The sequence below is a fragment of the Myotis yumanensis genome, unplaced genomic scaffold (genome assembly GCF_028538775.1).
Source record: "Myotis yumanensis isolate MYYU_CA2020_CCGP unplaced genomic scaffold, mMyoYum1.0.hap1 SCAF_5, whole genome shotgun sequence".
NCBI classification, from domain to species: Eukaryota; Metazoa; Chordata; class Mammalia; order Chiroptera; family Vespertilionidae; genus Myotis; species Myotis yumanensis.
The window spans coordinates 79497335-79515768 of record NW_027223756.1 but is presented as its reverse complement, the minus strand read 5'-3'; the positions used below and the strand labels follow the sequence as shown (position 1 = coordinate 79515768).

The 18434-nt window shown below is 46.7% G+C and overlaps 1 protein-coding gene across 3 annotated transcripts in view; it reads right to left on the bottom strand.

The window, feature by feature from the left end:
- Positions 1–5145: 5145 nt before the first annotated feature.
- UHRF1 (ubiquitin like with PHD and ring finger domains 1) overlaps positions 5146–18434 on the bottom strand; it is a 40614-nt gene continuing 27325 nt past the window's right edge. For 2 of the 3 annotated variants that reach the window (XM_070415884.1, XM_070415883.1), the window contains exons 12-16: positions 15499–15661; positions 15284–15421; positions 13506–13880; positions 10965–11063; positions 5146–6570 (exon numbers count right to left, since the gene is read on the bottom strand). In XM_070415884.1, coding sequence (XP_070271985.1) covers positions 6424–6570; positions 10965–11063; positions 13506–13880; positions 15284–15421; positions 15499–15661 — 922 coding nt within the window. In that variant the 3' untranslated portion in view covers positions 5146–6423. The remainder of the gene's footprint in view (positions 6571–10964; positions 11064–13505; positions 13881–15283; positions 15422–15498; positions 15662–18434) is intronic. The other variant, XM_070415885.1, reaches the window with a different exon arrangement.

The following is an 18434-nucleotide window of genomic DNA, read 5'->3' as shown; positions in this document are numbered from 1 at the left end:
CGGATTCTATTGGCCCCCGAGCCCACGCCCGCGCGCCCATTGGTTACTGCTGACAGCTCCGCCCCTCCCCTCCGCCGGGACGATCAACACTGCACCAGCCGCCTCCGGCGAGCCTCAACTGGGCGGGCGCAGGCCTCGGGTGCGCCTCCCTATTGGCCGGCAGGCGGGGACACGCCGGAGCCTACCCACGTGCCCGCTGACCGGCTTCATTTTCATTGGAGGCGGCATACGCCAGCCAAGGCGGTCGCAACCAACTAGACGGCGGCTGGGCCTCGGATTGACAAGGACGCCTCGGGGATCGAGGGGAACAAGCGGGTATTGGCTGGTGGGGTCAGCCCGAGGCGCGGGCTGGCGGAAGCGGGTGCCAATCACGGCTCTGGCCCCGCCTTACTTATCAGGCAGCAGCTGAGTACGTGAGACCCTGCACAACATCAGCACCGGGTCAGGGAGGTGTGGCGATGGGGTTCGAGACCCGTAGCCGTAGCCGGAATTTGGGCGCAGAGTTCCCCAATTCAAAAAGTCCCGAGTTAGGAAGTATAGCCCCAACGCATTCCATTTTCCAAAGTTGGGGAACTGATAACTGTGGAAAAAGAAGTGAAGCAGCAAACGTCCCTCTCCGTCGCCCAAAACATAACCAAGTTCATTTCCATCACAATCAACCTTTGCAAAGGAGGCAAGGCCTTCCGGATAAAGTGGTTCCCCTCCGACCCCCCTAAAACTTAGGGGAAGGGAGGAGTTTGGTGTTACCTGACCTAGGTGCAAAGCTCAACCGGGGTTCACGCCTCACCGAGGGTGGCCTCTTTGCTGGGCCTCACCTCTTCGCTGTGCCTATTTTCCCCCAGTGAAGTGGACATGATGGTCACACACACACACACACACACACACACACACACACACACCCCACTGTCTGGCTCTCTCCTCCGAACGTTGCCAGAATTAAGTGGGAGGAGGCAGGTAAAAGGTTTGAAAATGTGGCTTTGCATGGTGAACAATTAAGGTTTGCTATTGCCATCATTATTATTTTTTTAAATATATTTTATTGATTTTACAGAGAGGAAGGAAGAGGGATAGAGAGTTAGAAACATCGATGAGAGAGAAACATCGATCAGCTGCCTCCTGCACACCCCCCACTGGGGATGTGCCCACAACCAAGGTACATGCCCTTGACCAGAATCGAACCTGAGACCCTTCAGTCCGCAGGCCAGCGCTCTATCCACTGAGCCAAACCGGTTACGGTGCCATCATTATTAATTGCATACCAGAAAGGGGTGTGAGCACGCCCCTATTTCACAGGAAGCAGTATAAACCGGACAATCGGACGTTTTCTTGTAAGCACACTATATTCCTGGAAATCATGTACCCAGAGAAAGTAATTATACAATTGTTTACCGTGTTTTGCTCTAAATATCCATCCCTGTGGGATAAGTAACTTGTGGCAGAGGGTACTGTGGAATATTAACTGTACAGCAATGAAAAGAGAGATAGATCTACATGTACTGTCTTGGAATGATCCCCTGCAGATGTTGCAGAGCAGCTGCAGAGGGATCCAGGATTCTATATTCAACATTTGAAACCAAACGCAGAGAAACCAATGTCAGGCTTCTACCAGCACATACCTATGTCAACACACAGAAAAAGGCCATCCCAAACTGAAAGAACTCAATCTTTGGGAAGAGGAGAGGTCCATGTTGGATTAAAAAGGTGAGGGGGTAGGGGAAGATAGTTGGTGAAGACTTGAATCTGTTCTGGGGTGTTTTTGTTGTTTTTTAAGTATTTTAAATTTTATTGGGGTGACATTAGTCAACATGAACATATAGGTTACATGTGTGGATTACTAATTTACAAAATCTGTATATAGGACCATGTGCCCACTACCCAAAGTCAAATATTCTCCTGTCACCTCATATTAGGACCCCTTTCTTCCCTCCACCTCCCTCCCTCTGGCAACCACCACACTGCTGTCTGGGATGTTTTTAATCTTCCTGAGATCATATTCATATATATTCCTCATGTAGTTAAAATTTAACTTAAAAAATAGGAAATAACTGTCCCCTAGGAACTCCCTAACCAGTGGGAAAAACAAAAATGAAATTTGATAATGGTGTCACAAGTGCAATAATGAAGGAATTTTACACACACACACACACACACACACACACACACTAGCCTTTTTCCTACTTCCAAGTTTATCATATAAGACAGTGAATTTACAGATGTTTGGATTTCAGACTCTGAAATTTTAATTTAATTGGGGTACCTAAATAGGTTGTCAACTTTCTTCTTTGGCTTAGGGAGACATTTTATTAATGCCATTATGTTAAAAATTTAACATTAACAACTGTAGAATCTAGACAGTAGGTATATTTGAAGATTCACTACAATTCTTTCAACTTTTGTCTGAAAAGTTTTCATGATAAAATGTTAGTGAAAAATATAATCAACCATCATTTTAAAAATATTTTTTATTGATTTTTAGAGAGAGGGGGAGGGAGAGAGAAACATCAATTGACTGGCTCTCTTTTGCATGCCCCCTATTGGGATTAAGCCCACAACCTAGGAATGTGCCCTGACCAGGAATCCAACCAGCAACCTTTTGGTGCACAGGACGATGCCTGAGACACACCAGACAGAGCTCATTTTTTTTTAAGTGTCATATGCATGGTAGGAAGGACACACTCCCAGAATTTTCAAATGGACAAATTAGTTTGGGGAAAACACCTAATTGCCCTTTTGTTTGTTTGTTTTTTCACATCTTTACAGACAGGTGCAAATCTCGATTGGGGATCTCTCCCCTAAAGAAGGCCAGGAGGAGGTGCACTGGTACTGGCCATCAAAGAGCTTGAAGCCTGATCTTTTTTTACAGACCTGGTCTTCACCTTCCCCAATGGATAAGGTGTGGAGCTGAGAAATGTCTCCAACTTTACAGACTCCACTCCTGCTTTCAGGTGTCTGACACATAAAAAATAGAGGTGGATGGAAAGATACGTCCTCCTATGTTTAAAAAACAAAGATTTGGGGGAGGAATTCTAGCATTCCAAACCTTCAAGCATATGTCACTAGACACGTAGCATGTTTCACATTTATGAGCACAGATACAAATATGCAAATATGCAAACACCAGACCATGGCACACATGGTTGTTTACTAAGGTGTTAGACATAAGTGGCTACTTGATAAATGAACTGAAATCAATAGAAAACTGGGACCCTAGCTGGTTTGGCTCAGTGGATAGAGCGCCGTCTGCTGACTGTAGGGTTCAATTCCAGTCAAGGGCACATGCCCGGGTTGCAGGCTCAATTCCCAGTAGGGGGCGTGCAGGAGGCAGCTGATCAATGATTCTCTCATCATTGATGTTTCTTTCTCCCTTTCCCTTCCCTCTCTTAAAGCAATAAAAATGTATTACAGCCCTAACTGGTTTGGCTCAGTGGATAGAGCGTCGGCCTGCAGGCTCAAGGGCCCCAGGTTCGATTCCGGTCAAGGGCATGTACCTTGGTTGTGGGCACATCCCCAGTAGGGAGTGTGCAGGAGGCAGCTGATCGATGTTTCTCTCTCATCAATGTTTCTAACTCTCTATCCCTCTCCCTTCCTCTCTGTAAAAAATCAATAAAACATATATATTTTTAAATGTATTACAAAAAAAAAACTGGGCACAAGGAAGAATATATGGCACTGTTCTAATTTTGTTCTTTAAATTTACATATGAAACAAATATATAAATATACGTATGCCTCACCTGTAAAACAGACAAGTCAAAACTGTATCAGAGGGTTGTTCCGAGGTTGAATATTACAATGACACACATACATGTACAAAGCCTGAAAATTGTAACCCGCTGGGTGGCAGAATTATGTATTTTGACTTTTTCTTCATGTCGTCAGTTTCCAAGTGTTCTAAAGGGGTTGTGTATGAATTTTATAATCTGGGATGAAGGAAAAGGATATTTTACATTAAAAAGTCAACCAGATGGATTGAAATATGTGGCCCACCTGCACAGTGGAATATTAGCCACAAATATATGGATGAACCTTGAAAACATGAGACCACAAAAGGCCAAGTATTTCATGATTCCATTCATATGAAGTGTTCAGAACAGACAAATCCAGAGAGTGGATTTGTGGTTGTGGGGCTGGAGGATTGCGTGAGGTTGCTTTTGGGGTGATGGGAACCTTCTGGAACTAGAAAATGGTGATGGTCACACAAGTCCGTGAACATGCTAAAAAACCAATGAACTGTACACTTTAAATAGGTGAACATTATGGCAGCGTGAAATGTATTTCAATAAAGCCATTTTTTAAAATTTTATAGATCTACCAGGAAAGAAATATGCCCAATATTGCTATTATTTCTGCATAGTGGTTCCACAAATATACTTTTTGTTATATTTAACTTTGAAAATGAAAGAAACACCCCAAAATTCCACAATCTTGACAATGAACCCACCTCAATGTGTTCTGTCCCATATAGGGCCCACCCAGGGACACATCTGTCTCTATGGATTCCTGTATTGGAGATTTCATATGAAATCATATGTGCTCACTGTGACTGCCTTCTTGCACTTAGTATGTTCACACTCATAACACATTTTTAAGGACCAGAGGCAGAACTTTATTAAATCTGCCCATGTCATTGCCTGGCTGTCAATAAAAAGCACCGGGTAATAGGTCAATGTAAATAAAAGCCTCTTCAGAATTCAGCACTAGTACCTTCCCTCATCCGTGTCCTGACTTCCGCTGGAATTAGCATTTCATGTCATCAGTCCCCACACACCATATACCCAAATTTCCCCAGGCCTGCAGACTCCCAGAAACCACTGCAGCCTCGGGTTCCTCAAACGTAAATGGAGACAGAAGCACATTAGTGAGAATAAGTAACCACCCCCATTCCAAGATGTAGTTTGCTGACCCCATAAAGGTCAAAGCCAAACCCCTCCTGAGCAGGAGTTAGAACCACTGCCCATCACTTTGATCTTCTGGGTCTCCGTTTTCTCATCTGCCAGGTGAGGACAATGCTACCCTGCCTGGACTGTCTCCTGGGGTTTTTGTGAAAATAAAATAATAGAAACAGAAGTACCTGGTGGGCTACAAAGCGATTTGCAAACAGGAGAAGACAACCAAATGCATCTGTAAAAGACATTTATTCTGAGAATCTAAAATCTGGACAAAGAATATTGAACTTTATAGAAAATGCCTACACAGGATTTTATCATTTCTTCCTAATACATTAATAACCTAATAAAGAGAGAAAAAAAACCTTTCAAACAATATTGTTCCAGTTTGTCTGCAGTTATGTGATTTAAAATATCCCTGTTCTATTGAGGTATGAGCTGCAAACTTTGGTAAAGTTTGTAGAAAAATTAACAAATAATTCCAAAAAAATAAAAAAATAAAAAATAAATCCCTAAGTTATAGATTTCTTGGTACATATACAGTAACTACAAAAAAATTTCATTTAGAAAAAGTATTTATTTTAAAAACAAATTCCCTCTTGTAAATCTCAATTGGTGAGTTGAAAATTCAATGTAAAGGAAGAACAAAACTCAACCTATCCCCAAACACTCACCCAGATTTGGAAAGAACTGGTTGGCCAATCTGAGAATCTGGTTGGCATTTTCAGTAATTCAGTGCTAAAAAAAGAGCCCCGTGTTTAGAAAGAAAGAACCAAAGGCACTTGAACATGGCTTAGTGCATCTACTTCTGCGGTGTTCCAGAATGGACAGCGTTTGGCTGCACACCCAGCTCCACATACAGGAGAGTCCAGCGGAGGTAGCTTCTGTGTGGCCTCAACACTGCTCAAGGGACACAGGTCTCTGCTTGTGGGTCTTAACCACGGAAGCTGGCTGGTGGCGGATGGCTGTGAGGCCAGAGTTTAAACTGGGCTGAATGGGATCTTTTCCTTTTTCCCTTTCAACAGGTCCTGATGGTTGACTCCTGGGCCACGCCACACCCAGGGCCACCACCAGGTACCACCCTGCTGAGTTCTGGCGATGAAACGCTGTCAGGAGGTGTGCCCGCTTTCAGCTTTGGGGCCAAGCCCACACACCTGGAAAAGATGGTTCTAGGCAGTCAATGTCTGCCTGCAGGAGCCTCTGAGAACTTGATGTTGGCACCATAGCGGCCTTCAGGCCAAGTAATTTCTAATTTCATCTTCAGAAAAAACATTTGTGTTTTTGCTCATACACTGCAGGCTTTATACTTTTTTTAAAAACCAAGATAAAACACTGAGCAGCCTAACTTTCTTTCTTTCTTTGAGCCATAATACAAATTCCTAAAAATTTATAGATTAAAAAAACAAAACCAGGAAGACAAGGGTTTTTAGGAAGTAGAGGAAAAACTACATACTTAAGTTAAGCCCACTAAAAACGAGAGGGGCCGAGGACGCCTCTAATGCGTTTTTTAAAAACGCCCGGCGAGAAGTGCTTGTGGATCACCGTCCATTGCCATAACCAGGGAAGAGTTGGATGAGGATTGCCTGCAGCGGCTGGTTCACCTTCATGGAGTAGTTCTGGCCCAGTTCGCGGCGGCAGGCGGGGCAGCTGAACACCTGGGCTCTGAAGGATCTATCCAGGCAATTCTACAAGACAGAGCAGGAAGGTGAGACGTTCCGTCCATGTCAGCGGAGCCACTCCTGGCCACCGGCTGTCCCCACTGACAGAGTTGAGAGCACTTACTGACTTCTCATGGGGTCCAGAGGGTCCCTCCTGGTCCTCAGTCTCACTTTCTACCACTCACTGCCCATTGCCAGCCTGACCTCCCAAGGACCCCCCAAAGACTAGTTCATCCTGGCCCCCAGGCCTTGGCACTGACAGATTACACCACCTAGCAGGTCTGTCCTCTGGCTCTCCCGTCACTCCTGCCTTGGCTCAAGTCACCTCCTCAGAGGACCTTTCCCTGACAGCCCTTAAGCATCATCGTAGGCAGCCCCACCACAGCCAGTCCTGTCACCTCCCCAATTTGCCTTAAAACAGCACCTTTTCTGCCTTCTGGCATCATGTCATTTACTAACGTTTGTCTCTAACAGGCCAGATGCTCCCTGTGATATGGAGCTGTATCTCACTGACTTCCCCAGCACCAAGCATGGTAGGTGATAAATATGCGTCAATGAGAATAAAGAAAGAAAGGAAGGAATTCTGGCGCTGAGCCAGACTTCTGGGTTCAAACTAAGCCAGGTGGAGACAGTTATGACTCGAACAGGCCCTGAAGAGCCAACTTCCCAATCAGAGAAACAGAGAATCAGAGAAACAGGGAAGTATTTTAAGGCCAAATACTAGTCCATTGTCTGGATGGACCACACTCTCTGTATCATTCATCTGTTGATGGACACTTGAGTTGTTACCACCTGGGCAGAGATAATGCACACATGTATGCAGACACCTGCATAGGTGTGCACACCTGACGGATGACATCAGGCAACTGGGTAAATGTGAACACGATGGAAGGCCTGCTGACGCCATGGCACATTCCCCCACAAATGCATGCTGAGGCTTTTGTTTGACATTCTTTCAATTCCTAAATTCCTTTTCAATAAAAATTTTATGGCCTTGATTCCGGGAACAAAAGGTAGCTCTTTCTGCTCAAAACAACTAAGGTTTGGGTCTACGTTCAAAAATCAGGTTCTGGATCACTGCATGATTCATAGCACCCAACAGGTGGAAACAACTCAAGTGTCCATCAACAGATGAATGATACAGAGAGCGTGGTCCATCCAGACAATGGACTAGTATTTGGCCTTAAAAAGGAAATTCCGACACACACACTACAGTGCAGATAAATCTTGAGGACATTATGCTCAGTGAGAGAAGCCAGACACAAAAGGACAAATATTCAGGAGGTTCAGTCATAGGAGGTCCCTAGAAGAGTCAGATCCACAGAGAAAGAAAGTAGATGGTGGTCAGTAGATGCGTGGATAAAAAAGCTGTGATACATTTACACCGTGGAATACTATGCAGCAGTAAAAAAGAATCTCTTGCCCTTGAGACAGCATGGAGGGACCTGGAGGGTATCATGCTAAGTGAAATAAGCCAGTCAGAGAAAGACAAATATCATATGATCGCACTCATATGTGGAATCTAATAAAATGAATGGAGTGGATCCAGAGACATGGAAGCATGGAACAGAGTGCAGAAACTCGGAGGGAAGGCGGGGGAGGGTGGGTGAGTGGGAGGTAATCAACCAAAGACCTTGTATGCATATATGCATGGCTCATGGCCACAGACAATAAGAAGATGGTAAAGACCTGAGGTGGGCTGGAGGGGGTCAGTGGGGGAAAAAGGGGGGCCTAAGTAATACTTTCAACAATAAAGATTACAAAAACAAAAAGAAAGTAGATGGTGGGAACCCAGGTGCTGGTGTAGGAGGATGGCGAGTTAGTGTTTAATAGGGACAGAGTTTCAGTTTGTAAAGATGGAAAAGTTCTAGAGATGGATGGTGGAGATGGTTCCACAACAATATAAATGTACTTAATACTACTGGACTATACACTTAAAATGGTTAGGATGCCCTAGCTGGTTTTATCTCAGTGGATAGAGCGTTGGCCTGTGGACTGAAGGGTCCCGGGTTCGATTCCGGTCAAGGGCATGTACCTTGGTTGCAGGCTCCTCCCCAGCCCGGGCCCTGGTTTGGGGCGCATGCAGGAGGCAACCAATCGATGTGTTTCTTCACATCGATATTTCTGTCTTTTCCTCTCCTTTCACTCTCTCTAAAATCAATGGGAAAATATCCTCAGATGAGGATTTTAAAAAAATGGTTAGGATGGTAAATTTTATGTTATGTGTATTTTACTATAATAAAATAATTTAATAAAATGAGATAAAAAATAGGTGCTGGGACATCAAGGTGAGGATCATTTTCCCATAACCCTCACATGCTGATGTTCTGGGAGATGTAACTACAGGTGCATGGACAGCCGAGGCAGACACATAAGTGTTGGTAACCCTCTTCCTTCACAGCCTTGGCACTTCATTTTTGGAAAGAGAGGAAAGGAGAGGGAGAGAAACATTAATGTGAGAGAGAAACATCAATCTGCTGCCTCCTGCACAATCCCACTAAGGATGGAGCCCACAATCCAGGCATGTGCCCTGACCAGGAATCGAACTGGTAATCTTTTGGTTGGTGCACGGGACAGCACTCAACCGAGCCACAATGGCCAGGGCAGCCTTGGCACTTTAATGACACATATGACTGACCCCTGAGACGCTTGTTCCCTGAAACCCCATCAATTCAGCCCATTTCTGCAGTGCTATCCAGGACTGACGTTTGGTAAGCTCCCCCTGCATCAATGGCCCGCTCTGCCTGCTTGGCTAAAGCACTTTAGCATGTGTCACCTACAGCCAGAAGCAGGCCAGGAAGGCACTGCTACGCCCCCTTTCACTGAGGGGCAACTAAGGCTCGGAGAGTTGGGTGGCTTTCCAAGGATGGGAGGGGCAGAGCTGGGTGGAGGGTCAAACCCTGGCTGCTGGCTCCAAAGCCCGAATCTCACCACCAATCCCGAGCCACTTCTCCAAGACACAGAGTTGAAGGAACACCATCAGCCCATGTAACCTGGTGGCAGAGCCCAAAAGCAGCAAAGTGGAGGCCTGGCTCTGACGGCCAAACAACCACACTGCTTCATGTTCTCCGAGCCCCTCCCCGAGGGTGGCAGCTGAGGGGCTGAGACAGCCTCAAGGCAAGGAAGGGGGCCAGATCCGAGAACAAAAGAGCCAGAAGCTCAGGGACCAAGGGTGACCAGGGGGTGGGGACAGTCACTTCAAACACCATCTGCCTACACTGCCCATAAGTTCCTATTAACAGACTTGGGCCAGAAAACACTGCAAAGAAACCAGTTACACAGGCCAGTGCTTCCCACCTGGACAATTCTGCCCCCAGGGGACACTGGGCCATGTCTGGGGATATTTGTGGTTGTTGTGAATGGAGAAGCGAGTGGATGGGGATCAGGGAAGCTGTTCAACCTCCTCCTCCGCCCCCCAGTGCCCAAAATGCCCCCCCCCAAGAGAATATTCTGGCCCCAATGTCCACAGTGCAAGGGGGAGGGGAGACCCTGGTTAATCTGATCTCAGCTCCCCATCTCTCTTTCAATCATATTGTTTCTCTCCTGACACTGACCACCAGGCAGAGCCTATGGCCCACCTCCCACCCCTACTTCCCTTCCAGGCCCCAGCTGTTCAGGCACGCCTGCCTGTCCAAACTTCTGCACATGCCATCCCGCCAATCTGGAATGCTTCCCGGAGGCCCTCTTCAGGTAACAAGCTAAGGCCCCCTCCTCCAGGAAGCCTTCCTCCTGGCTCCTCTAGGAAACAAGCACCTCATGCCTCTACAGCCTGCTCTTTTTAAAAATGTTTTTATGATTTGAGAGAGAGAGGAAGAGAGAGATAGAAACATCAATGCCTCAACATGGATCAGCTGCCTCCTGAACAGCCCCTACTGGGATTGAGCCTGAAGCCCAGCCATGTGCCCTGACCAAGAATTGAACCAGGGACCTCTTGATACAGGGGTCGATGCTCAACCACTGAGCACACCAGCTGGGCTCTACCGCCCGCTTTACAGACATTTATTATGACAAGACCTCAGGCCAGGACTGCCGACTATCCTCTCCCACCCTGGACCCCCAGGTACATGAGAGACTTGGGGAGAGTGTGCCAGAGGGAGGAGAGAACCAGCTAACACACAGAAGAGGGAATCATGAGGCGAGGTGACACTGGAGTGCCAGGTGGCCCAGGTGGGGTCGGTGACTGGGGCAAGGATTTGGCATTTGATTCCACAGCACCAGCGAAGCACGGGAGGGTGGGGAGTGGGGAAGGGGGGCGATGGGATCCCTTGGTGAAGGCCGGGAGGCAACTATGACCAAGGCTATTTGGAAAACAGACACTAAGGCCCTGCAAAGGGAGCCAGGAGTGTGCAGAAGCCAAGCCAACAAGCCCATACTATGTGCTGGGTGTGTGGCCGCCCAGCTCCCATGCCCACGCCTCTCACCTTGCACACGTTGTGTTGGCACACGGTGGTGATCGGGCGGAATACCAGTTCCTGGCAGCAAATACACTGGAATGTTTCTTCTACTTTATTCAGGAATTTCTGAAACCAGAAGAGAGGATGCATTAGACCAGCAGAACCTTACACCAAAATGAACCATGCTGATGGAAGCCTCAGAAAACGGGGCTCCCTACTAGAGCCTGGCCCTGGTTCCCTAATTTAATCCTCCTATCCTTACTCCAGGAGATAGGAGCGGTGTGATCCCCATTAAGATGAGAAAGCAGAAGCCCAGACAGGTGCGGGCCCTGCCCAGGACCTGGAGATGGGCACAGCCTGCCAGGGTCACAGCCTCCATTGTGCTGAGCAGGACACCCAGGGTCGGGGTCCAGAGCAGGCTTTAGCTGAGGGCATGAATAGATCACTGAGTAAATAAGGCTGAGTGCCTTCTAGGTGCTGCCCGGGCACGGGGTCCAACAGTGGATTAAACTGAAGAACCCTATGCCCTCACAGAGCTTGGAGCCCTGTGGGGGGTGAGGAGGGGGGCAAAGATAAAACGGGGAAAGACAGAAATGTCACAACAGTGCTAGGAAATACAGCATGGAGCCTGGGAGGGGCCAACCCAAAGTGCAGGTGATCACAGAACACTCTGTAGAGAAGGTGACCTGAAGGACGTGTGCCCGGCTAAACCATGCCCCTAAAATACATCTGAACCCCAGGTTCAGTGTATACGTTCCCTTCCATAGCAAAAGAAACTGCAAATAGAATTAAACTGAGGACCCTGAGATGAGACTACATTAAACTAAATAAGTTTTTGGCCCAGTTGGGTGTGGCTCAGTGGTTGAACGTCAACCCAGGAACCAAGAGGTCACAGGTTCAATTCCTGGTCAGGGCACATGCCTGGGTTGCGGGCTCGATCCCCAGTAGGGGGTGTGCAGGAGGCAGCCGATCAATGATTCTCTCTCATCATTGATGTTTCTATCTCTCTTTCCTTCTCCCTTCCTCTCTGAAATCAATAAAGAAATATATTAGAAAAAAAAAGACCACCTACTGAATGTGAGAAGATATTCACTCATGATACATATGATAAGGGATTAATATCCAAATCATATATATAAAGAACTTGGACAATTTAACACCAAAAGACAACCTGGTTTAAAAATGGGCAGAGAACCTAAGTAGACATTTCTCCAAAGAGGACTACAGAAGGCCAATAGACACGTGGAAAAAAATACTCAATATCACTAATCACCAGAAATGTCTATCATCAATATATCAACAAACAACAAGGGTTGGTGAGGATTTGGAGAAAAGGGAACCCTCGTGCATTGTTGGTAAAAATGCAGACTGACATAGCCACTGTGGAAAACAGTATGGAGTTTCCTCAAAAAATTGTAAAACTAGAACTGCCATATGACCCCGCAATCGCACTTCTGGGTACAGACAGCCAACTTACGATGGTTCAACTTACAATTTTTCAACTTTGCAATAGTGTGTAAGTGATACTCATTTAGTAGAAACCATATTTCAATTTTGAATTTTGATCCTGTCCTGGGCTAGTGATACGCAGTCTGATACTGACCTGTGGTGCTGAGCAGCGGCCGAGAGAGGCTCTTGCCCAAGTGGAGGTTCATGGACGTGCCTGCGCACATGCTCAGTGGGCTGAGCTCAACTGTGATATTCAGTAGGTTAGGTCAGGGGTGGGCAAACTTTTTGACTCGAGGGCCACAATGGGTTGTTAAACTGGACCGGAGGGCCGGAACAAAAGCATGGATGGAGTGTTTGTGTGAACTAATATAAATTCAAAGTAAACATCATTACATAAAAGGGTACGGTCTTTTTTTTTTTTTTAGTTTTATTCATTTCAAACGGGCCGAATCCGGCCCGCGGGCCGTAGTTTGCCCACGGCTGGGTTAGATGCATCAAATGCATGTGACTTACGATAGATTTGTTGGGACAAAGCCCCACGGTAAATTGAGGACCATCTATATATACCCAAAAGAACTGGAAGCCGAGACGCACAGAGATGGTTGCACCCCCGTGTACATAGCAGCATGATTCACGATGGCCAAAAAATGGAAACCACCCAACTGTCCATTGACAAAGGACGGATACACAGAATGTAGTCCTTCCAGACAGTGGAATATGATTCAGCCTTAAAAAGGACGTTCTGACACCTGCTACAATGTGGGTGCACCTGAGGACATTATGCTTAATGAAATCAGCCAGGCACAAAAGAACAAAAAATACTGTGATTCCACTTTAAGGAGGTCCCTGGAGGAGTCATTCAGACAGGGGCTGGGGGAGGTCATGGGCAGTTAGTGTATGACGGGGACTGAGTTTCAGTTTGGGAAGATGAGAAATTTCTGGAGATGAATGATGGGGTGAATGCATGATGATGTGAATGTCTTTTAATGCGACTGAGCTGTACACTGAAAAATGGTCAAGATGATGCACTTATGTTACCTCTATTTTGTTATAATAAAAAAAATGGTGGGAAAAGGCGGGGGGAGGCGGGAAGGCCGCTCAGGCCATACGGGTGCTCACCGGCCCATCCTTGAGTGACTTGAGGATCTCGGTCCACAACTTAGTGTTGCTCTGGTCCTGCTTGATGAGGGCCTTCTGCTGGGCTGTGAGGCTGTAAGGCTCCACCTTGGTTTTCTTGGGTGTAACTCTCGGGGAACAGGCACCTGAGACAGAGCAGAGTGGTGAGGGCGGGCGAGCCCAAGAGCACATGGACAGGCTGCCCATGGAGAGGGACCTACCTTCTGACTTACTCCTCCGTTTGCTCTTCCTGGGGGACGTGAAATCTTCCTCTTCTTCCTCCTCTTCGTCTTTCTCCTCTGCCTCTTCAGTCGGCCTCTTTCTGTTCTCTTTCTCCTTCTCCTTCTTGGCCAGAGCCTCAAGGTAGCCTTCTGGATACTGCGAAAGGGCAAAGGCACAGGCTGGAGAAGAGGCTGGAGCGGTGGGACTCCTGGGTGACCCAGACTTCCTGTGGGGTGGGGGACCAGCGACTGCCCCACTTTGACATCTGCCACACTGGCTCCGCACTTCTTGCCGTCTCCCATCTCCCCTCACCTCAAAGTCACTCCCTTCCCCGACCCCATACCAGCCTTAAAAGCCTTAACTCCTACTTCTACAGCCTCCAATCTGAGGCCTCCACTCAACTCTGGAGGAGCAGCAATCTCATCACCGCACTTACCAAGAACGCAGGGCTAACCTGCCCCAGCAGGGTGAGAGTGACGCATTAAATGAGACCGTGCAGGTAAAATTCTTACGGCCAGATCAAGCCAATATGATAATTTTATTATCTTCATTATTTCCTTTAAGAGGTAGGCAAACTTTCCCACAAGGGGTCGGGTGGTAAATATATCTCCAGCTCTGCCGTGGTTGCACCGAGAAAACTTTTTTTGCAAACAACTGCCCCAGGGGGCCTTACTGCCATCCAACCTCATTTCGATGGCCCTTGGGTTCCAGGTCCGCACAAGATTACTTGGTTATAACCCCATATCTAAGGCACCTAGAGTCAAGTCTGATTTGGAAATATTTTATCAAGAAACTTCCAACCTTTTTTAAAAGAAACACTAAGTTGCAATGGAAACTGAAATCATAAATAAAAACCCTACTCCCATCAGATGCTGATGTTCCTGTCCCACGGCTATTTTTCTCCCCAGTTCCTCAGCTTCTGAAATTACCCGGGGTACACCCGTCATGTTCAACTCCTTGTGACACCCCCCAGAGGGTAGGCGCCATCAGATTCTCAGTGACAATTAAGACTCCTTAAATAGTCCCAAAACAGTTACCAGCTGCTAGAGCACCTCACAATAATAAATAGAAAACACCACAATTATAGTGCCAAAAGCTCTATTGCAGCACAGGGTGAATTCTTGGAAAATAGAAGGTTCCATTTCCATAAAGAGGCAAGCGATGGCCGGGAGGGACCAATCCTCCTCATCTTTAGAACTGACTTCTCTACATCCCACCAGTTTGGTTGGTTTCTTTTTTCCCCAGATAAACCTATCTACTAGCACAGGTGAGACAAGTCTGGATCTCAACTCTAAAACTATGAACACAATCTGCCCATCCCAATCTCCACTGGCTGAGGGACTGAAATGGGGTAGACAGCAGTAAGATGTGGCCAGCTCGGCTCCTGGACATCATTTAGGCTGAAAGAGAAACCCCGGAGAGCTTCCAGGCCAATAAGGCAGGCTCTGGCTAACTGAGCACTCACAGCCCAGTTCTCCTGCCATGATCCCCAGTGACTGACCAGGAAGACGATGCTCAAACCAGGACTGCTGGGCCAGGTGAGCACGGCCCGCACGCACCTGCATGGTCAGTCCCAGCTGCTTGATCCGGTTCTTCCCTTTCTTCGTCCAGGGGCCAGGTTCCTCGTCGTCCCTCCGCAGAAGATAGCGCCATACCAGGAAGCCGGACTTCCCCTTCTCGGGCCAGTACCTCACAACCTGTGGGAAGTGAGAGCCCATGTCAGTGCCATCTGGGACTGGAGGTGGCGCTGGTGGGCGCAGGGAGGGCCTCTCACCTTGTAGATGCCGTCGTACCGGTTGCCCTCAGTGGGGGCATATTTGCTGTGCTTGCGGCCCTTGACATTGCGCACCACCCGGACCGGCTTCCCTGAGCGCCAGTCCTTGGCCTCGGCCCCTTTGCGTTCGTTGATGGGGGCGCTGCAGTTGAGAGCCAGTGCCCTGCAGGGGGAGTGGGGGGTCACATGCTATCGTTTGGATTGTACCCCCCAAAAAAGAAAGGGCATCCTAACCCATGGAACCTATGAATGTGACCTTCTTTGGGAAAAGGGTGCTTGCGGATAAAGTCAAGTTCAGAGGAGGTCAGAATGGATGAGAGGAACCCTAAATCCAATGACTAGTGTCCCTAGAACAGTGGTTCTCAACCTTCTGGCCCAGGGGTCCTCAAACTACGGCCCGCGGGCCACATGCAAATACAAATATTGTATTTGTTCCCGCTTTGTTTTTTTACTTCAAAATAAGATATGTGCAGTGTGCATAGGAATTTGTTCATAGTTTTTTTTTAAACTGTAGTCCGGCCCTCCAACGGTCTGAGGGACAGTGAACTGGCCCCCTGTTTAAAAAGTTTGAGGACCCCTGTTCTGGCCCTTTAAATACAGTTCCTCATGTTGTGACCACAACCATAAAATTATTTTCGTTGCTACCTCATAACTGTAATTTTGCTACTGTTGTGAATCGTAATGTAAATATCTGATATGCAGGATGGTCTTAGGTGACCCCTGTGAAAGGGTCGTTCGACCTCCAAAGGGGTCGCGACCCACAGGTTGAGAACCACTGCCCTAGAAGAAAAGGAAATTGAGACACAGACACACAGAGGAGGACACCGTGTAAAGACGGAGGCAGAGGCTGGAGTGATGCCGCCACAAGCTAAGAGACCAAGGATTGCTGGTAGCCACCAGCTGAAGAGGCAAGGGCCCTCCCACAGAAAGTTCAGAGGAAGCATGACTCTGACACCTTGATTTTGACTTTGAGCTTCCAGAAATATGCGAGACTTTCTGTTGTTTTAAACTACCCGGTTCGTGGTATTTCATTACTGGAGCCACGAGCTACTGGCACAGCATGTGGGGAGGACATCATCAAGAAGAAGAGGAGGCAGCAAACAAGGGCTGGCCAGACAGGTCTGTCTCGCCCAAGGGCACAGGGGCCTGGGGCAAGCCAACCAGAGGTCAGGCTCAGCACTCTGACCTCTCTATTGGGTGTGAAAGAAAAAAGAGCTGCAACGCTGCAACTGTTTTCTAGGTGCAAACAGTAATTTTTTTAAACATTTAATCACCTTTATTTATTTATTTACTTTTTGTTTGTTTTTGTTAATCCTCACCTGGGGATATTTTTCCATTGATTTTTAGAGAGAATGAAAAAGAGAGGGAAAGACAGAAAGAAGCATCGATGTGAGAGACACACATCGATTAGTTGCCTCCTGCAGGAGCCCTGACCAGGGCCCAGGCCAAGGAGGAGCCTGCAACCAAGGTACATGCCCTTGACCAGAATCGAACCTGGGACCCTTTGGTCCACAGGCCGATGCTCCATCCACTGAGCCAAACCAGCCAGGGCGCAAACAGTAATTTTTAAACAAGTTTCTTAGTTTGTGTGCAGCAAGTACCATTTAATGTTAGCTTACGGGCAGTTCCTCATATTAAACCTTTTCTGAAAACATGGTTTTTAACAGCTACTGAAATTAAAATATTCCAGCCGAACCGGTTTGGCTCAGTGGATAGAGCATCGGCCTGCGGACTGAAGGGTCCCAGGTTCGATTCCGGTCAAGGGCATGTACCTTGGTTGCGGGCACATCCCCAGTAGGGGGCGTGCAGGAGGCAGCTGATCGATCTCTCTCATCGATGTTTCTAACTCTCTATCCCTCTCCCTTCTTCTCTGTAAAAAAATCAATAAAATATATTAAAAAAAATATATTCCACTAAACAAATGTACAACGAACCCTTCCCTTTAAAAAAAAACAAAAAACATTCAGGTACTAATACTTTGCTATTATACATACTGATAAGATAAACATTACTAATTATAAGATTTTTCCCCTCCCCATGTCTCATCATACACTTTCAAAGTAGAATTAGTGTCATAAGATCATTTTCAACACCTTTCCAGAAAGAAGGTACCCACTTGTATTTCTACCAATAGGGGAACACCAGTCTATGTCTTGGCATTTCACAGGGGAAATAAATAGTATTTCACCATCACTTCAATTTCTATTTCTTTGATTACTAAAGTTGAATAATTTTTTATGGTCATTAAGAGATTTCCATTTCTTTTGTGAATGATCTTATTTTTCTATGAGTTTTTTTTTTGTTGATTTGCAACAGCTCTTTACATAACAATCATGTGTCATGTTTGTTGCAGATTTTCCCCCAAAGAGTCATCTGACTCTTCATTTTACTTATGGATTTTACTAATGCAATTTCTAATATTTAGGTCATCAAATCTATCTTTTCCTTTGGGCTTTATGATACTTTTTTTTTAAATATTTTTTATTGATTTTAGAGAGAGGAAAGGAAAGGGAGAGAGAGAAAACAACGTGAGATGTGAGAGAGAAACATCCATCAGCTGCCTCCTGCATGCCCCTTAATGGAGATGGGGCCTGCAACCCAGATATGTGCTCTGACCTGAATCAAACCGGCCAGGGCAAGGCTTTATGATACTTTTTATGCTTACAAAGACTTTCCCTCCCTGGCTGGTTTGTCTCAGTAGATAGAGCATCGACCCACAGACTAAAGGGTCCCGGGTTTGATTCAGGTCAGGGCATATACCTCAGTTGCAGACTCGTTCACATACAGGAGGCAAACAATTGATATGTCTCTGTCACATCAGATGTTTCTCTCTCTCTCTTCCCCCTTCCACTCTCTCTCTCTAAAAAAAAAAAAAAAAAAGGAAAAATATTCTCGGATGAGGATTAACAACAACAAAAATACCTTTCCCTATCCTA